The sequence below is a fragment of the Papaver somniferum genome, chromosome 1 (assembly GCF_003573695.1).
Source record: "Papaver somniferum cultivar HN1 chromosome 1, ASM357369v1, whole genome shotgun sequence".
In the NCBI taxonomy this organism is placed as follows: Eukaryota; Viridiplantae; Streptophyta; class Magnoliopsida; order Ranunculales; family Papaveraceae; genus Papaver; species Papaver somniferum.
Window position 1 is genome coordinate 78,777,373 of NC_039358.1, and position 5,264 is coordinate 78,782,636.

Sequence of the window (5,264 nt, forward strand, 5' to 3'; positions counted from 1 at the left end):
TTTTCTCTGCCCCGATCCCACATGTAATGGTCCCACGATATAGATCCCCCACTTTGCGAAGGGACAGGGGCTTACTACCGAGTTTAGAGATGCTGAAGGTGCATGTATCTTCTTACCATACCGCTGGCATGCTTCGCAAGCTTGCGCCATTTGTTTTGCATCATCGTTCATATACGGCCAGAAGTATCCCATCGTTTTCGCTCTTGTTGATAGACTTCGTCCCGAGCTGTGATTTCCGACCGCTCCATAGTGTAGTTCATTCAAGATTGTCTGGCCTTCTTCCTTACTTAAGCATCTTAAGAGTGGTCCCAGGTATGATTTCCTGTATAGGATTCCGTCTCTTAGCTCGTAAGCGGCCGATTTGCTTTTCACTTTGTTGATCTCGGGTCGCCCCTTGGGTAACTCGCCTGTCTCCAAGTACGAATGAATCGGATTTCTCCAATCTCCGTCCGGATATCTGTCGGCCGTGTTGATAGCCACGTCGACGTGCACCTCAGGTATCTCTGGTATAGATGGGGCGAGGAGTCTCATGACATGAATACCCTCTACACTTGGGTCTGTGAGTTGGGATGCAATACATGCCAATGCGTCCGAATGTCGATTATCTTTTCTGCATATGTGGAGAAATTTGATGCTGGGGATTTGGTCGATATATAATTGGGTGAGCTCCCATTACTTCTGCAAAATCGGGTCGTGAATGGCGTATTTGCCTGTGATTTGTCGGATCACCAACTGCGAGTCACTAGTTAGTCTTACATCTTGTAGGCCCATCTCGACGATTAATCTCAGGGAGTGAATCGCAGCTTCGTACTCGGTGACGTTGTTTGTCGCCTTAAATTCCAATCTAAACGCATGGACCATTTTTCGTCCCTTTGGTGTGGTAAAGACTATACCAAGTCCCGATCCATCTTTGTTTGACGCTCCATCGACGAATACTTCCCAACGTGATGGGCTACTTGCTTCGAGTAAGTCGGCCGGGTCTTCTCTATATTCTTCCATTCCGGGTATGTCCTCGACCTCATCTTCGTCGCTTAGTGGAAAATCTTCCAAAAAATCTGCCACTACTTGTGCCTTCACTGCTGTCCTCAATTTGTAGAAAACGTTGAACTGTTTAATTTGCGCCCCCCATTTGGAGATCCTTCTAGATCGGCCTGCATTGTCCAGTACCGCCTCAATATGTGATTTTGTGAGAACGCGGATCCGATGGGCTTGGAAATATGTCCTTAGCTTCAAGGTGGCGAAAGCTCGCGCTAGAATCATCTGTTCCATCCTTGTATAATTTTTCTTGGCCGGACTCAATGTCTTGCTAATGAAGTAAACGGGCTTTTCCTCGTTCCCTTCATTTCGAACTAAGACTGCACTGGTAGCATATGAAGGTGCTCCGAGGTATAATCTGAGGACCTCCGACGGCTCGGGTCTTTGTAATACTGGAAGACTTGCAAGATGTAGCTTAATATTCTGAAACGCCTCCTCACAGGCGTCCGTCCATTTGAATTTCTCTCCCTTTTTAAGAGTGCTAAAGAAATCCTTGCATTTGTCGGACGACCGAGATATGAATCGCCCCAATGCTGCTATACTTCCGTTCAGCTTTTGTACGTCTTTTATTGTGGCTGGTGACGGCATCTCGAGGATGGCTCTGACTTTCTCGGGATCTGCTTCTATCCCCTTTGGAGTGATGATATATCCCAAAATTTGCCCGATGTGACCCAAAAATCGCATTTGGTCGGGTTAACTTTCATTTTATATTCTCTCATCGTTCGAAAATTTCCCGCAGGTCTCGGATGTGATTCTTGGCTAGGCGACTTTTTACTAGCATATCGTCGACATAGACCTCAATGGTGTTGTGGATCTGGTCTTCAAACATGTCGCCCACCAACCTCTGATATGTGGCGCCTGCATTCTTCAGCCCAAACGGCATCTTGGTGTAGCAGTATAGGCCCCTTGGTGTGAAGAAGGAGGTGTGTTCTTGATCCTCGGGAGCCAGCGGGATCTGGTTATACCCCGTATCCGTCCATCAACGTTAGTGCCTCGTACCCCACTATAGATTCCACCAGTTGATCGATACTTGGGAGAGGGAAACTGTCCTTCGGACAAGCTTTGTTCAGGTCGCTGAAGTCGATACAGATTCTGACTCCTCCGTTTCTCTTTGGTACCACGACCATGTTAGATATCCACTGTGGGTAGTGCGATTTCCTAATTATTCCCGATTCCTGTAACTTCTTTAGCTCCTTCTCGACGGCCGCTGTAATTCTGGTGCGATCGCCTCATCTTTTGTCGGACCTTGAAGCTTGGGTCGATCCTTAGATGGTGACAGCATACCTCCGGATCTATACCCTCCATATCGTGCATGTTCCATGCGAATGCGTCCATGTTTTCCTTTAGCACCGCCACGAGCTGGTTTACTTGTTCGTCCGATAGTAAGGACCCGATCCTTACCACCCTTGGTTCTTCTACAGTTCCCAAATTAATCTCCCGAGTAGGTTCCACGGCCGAGAAGTTTGGTTTTGATTCCTTCACCGCGCGTCTCCTTTAATTGCTATGAAGGCTCGTTTCCTTGTGCTTCGTAAGTCATGACCGCCTGCGAAATAACTCTTTCCAGTTCTTCTGCGACTTTGGCTTCTTTAGCCTTTTCTTCTCTCCCCTTTGTCGTGCTCGCCGCTCCTCATTTATCTGGGCATCGACCTGCATGCACTGTCGGGCTGCCTGTGGATCTCCTACGACCTCAGCTATCCCCTTGTACGTTGGGAATCGTAGCCTTTGATGATAGGCGATGCCACTCCTTTGATTCCGCGATCCATGGTCTTCCGATTATAGCTTCATAGGGCGAGGCGACATCAACCACGCAGAATGTGGTTAAAGTATCTAGGTAACCACCTCCATCCGATACCCTTAGAGTTACTTCGCCCTTTGGGATGGTTACGGTCCCATTAAAACCGTAGATACGATATGTCGATGGGACGAGTATATCATCTGACAACTCCATCCTTTTGAACGTATCGTAGAAGAGTACTTCGACTGAGCTCCCACTATCTACTAGTATCCTTCTTACCCCCCATTCCTCAATCAGTAGGTTGATAACCAAGGGATCACTGTGATCTTGGCCGTTCATCGGGACATCCTGAGCCGAGAAAAAAAAGGGTCGCATCATCCAGGATTCCATCGGCAAAGCTTTTGCTACACTGAAAATTTCCTTCCCATTATGATCTCTTTTGTGGATTCTTGACATGATTCCAGGATTCAGATTGTACGCTTGAGTGGCGGAATGGGAAATCGTGTTGACAAACTGTGTGGATCTGTCGATCCGGACCTGATGAACGGGTGCATCGAGCGCTGCGGTCGCCTGGGCTGGGTGTCGGACGAACTGCCTCAGATAACCATCTCTAATAAGGTGTTGCACGATGTCTTTCACTTCTCGACAGTTATTTGTAGAGTGGCCTCGATATTGATGATAATGGAAATATTCCGGGTGATCCTTGGTCTCCTCGAACTGTACCCCTCTTGAAGCTGGGTATATGATGTCACTCCTTTTTTTGACCTCTTTGAAGATTTCTTCTGGTGGTGCATTCAAAGGGGTGTACGTTCTCGCCTCGTGCCTCGGCCTCTTTCCTTTAGCCACCCATTCCTTCTTCCCATTTCCTCGCGTAGGTGGGCTCGGTCTCTTCTCGGGACGCCTTTGAACATCGTCCGATGTCGACTCGGGCGTCGCACTAGCCTCTTGCACTCCCCTATCCATTGACTCTTCCTGAATTTCTTCTAGGGAAATGAAATGTTCTTGCATTTTCCTCATTTCTTTCAATGTTTGTGGTTTTTCAGTGAACATGGCTATCCATATGGGATCCGACCTCCCAAGTGCGTTTTCAAACCCGAATATCTGCTGGTCGACGGGTACTTTCCCAATTTCTGTACACAAATTTCTCCATCTAACGGTCAATGATCTGAAAGGTTCTCTGAACCGTCGGGCCAAGGTGAATAACCTGTTGACCCTGGGCCGAGGTCTGCTGTTGTGCATGTATGTCTCAAGGAAGGCTTCGACTAGAGTCTCATAACTGTTGAATGTTCCTGGTGCGAGGTTGTAGAACCATTTCCTTGCCTCGCCTTCCAAGATTTCAGGGAAGAACTTGCACATTAACACCTCATGGTTTTTCCATTGTATTAGGGACATTGTGTACATCTTCAAATGCTCAACTGCGTCTCCCATGCCGTCGGACCTTGATGGGAAGGTGGGGAGCGTGCACTTAGGTGGGAAGTCCGTTAGTTCTAGCTCTTGGGTGAAAGGGGTCCTCTCGGCCTCGCTTATGACCTCGGAGAGCTTATCTTCTTCGCCGGTTCCTGACAACTTCCTTATCTTTTCCTCTAACTCTCTTATCTTGGCTTCAGTCGTATTGTCGGACCTTGTGTTTCTATGTTGATTATTCCTCTCGTGCCTTTCGTCGTTTGTCGATGAATCCTCGGGTGGACTGTATCTTCCGATAGGTGGTGTTGGGGGTGGTCCTGATCGACCGGAATTGCTTGGTCCTACTGCAGGTGGTACCTGCCCGATTCGGCCTTGGTGTCCTGATGTCTCTCGGCTAGAAGATCCTCTCGACCTCGAACTTAAGTTCCATAGCTGATAGTTCTCGAACTCTAGAGCTAGGTTCCTCTGCTGAAGATCCCTTAAAGCCGCCTCTTGCCTTCTTTGGATTTCTAGAATTTCGAGCAGTGTTGGATCTGTACTCTCATGGCTAGAGTGACCATTTGGATGGCCTAAATGGGCAGGGGGTGGTGCTGTCATCATAGGTGGTGGAGGTGGTACTGCGGGGGGTATCTGAGTCGATGTCGCTGGATCGATTCCGATAGTTGTTTCTCGTCCTAGTTGTGCTCGCCTTAGTCGTTCTTGCTCTCTCCCGAGGGATTCTTGATACTCAGCTTGTCGTCTGATGTTTCGTCTCTGAGCATGCAGGATGAATGTTGCTTCATCATCTTCCGTGTCTGACTCGGTAAGTCCATCTATTTGATCATCCCTCCTTAGGGGCGAGGCGATTCGCTCCAGAGGAGATGGGTCACCGTCTCATCCCAGATCGATCTCCTCGTCCACAGTTGGCATACCCCTTGCATCAGCTCGTGATTCCTCTTGTGGTGGATGCCCGTTACTCACTCGCCTCGTCCCAATTACTCCTCCTTGCATGCTGTTACTGAGGATCGTGCGGTTCCTCAGAGTTCTTCCCATCCATGACGTGCTAGCCATCGGACACAGTGTGTTGTTAGTCCGAGAGTCGTCCCTACCT

General features: G+C 48.6%; 1 protein-coding gene across 1 annotated transcript; it reads right to left on the minus strand.

The window, feature by feature from the left end:
• Positions 1-2,568: 2,568 nt before the first annotated feature.
• Positions 2,569-4,771, minus strand: LOC113340363. Its single transcript, XM_026585589.1, has 2 exons — positions 3,536-4,771; positions 2,569-2,733 (listed from the first exon to the last, which is right to left on the minus strand). The coding sequence occupies exons 1-2, from the start codon at positions 4,769-4,771 to the stop codon at positions 2,569-2,571; spliced, it is 1,401 nt and encodes a 466-aa protein (XP_026441374.1).
• Positions 4,772-5,264: the final 493 nt, after the last annotated feature.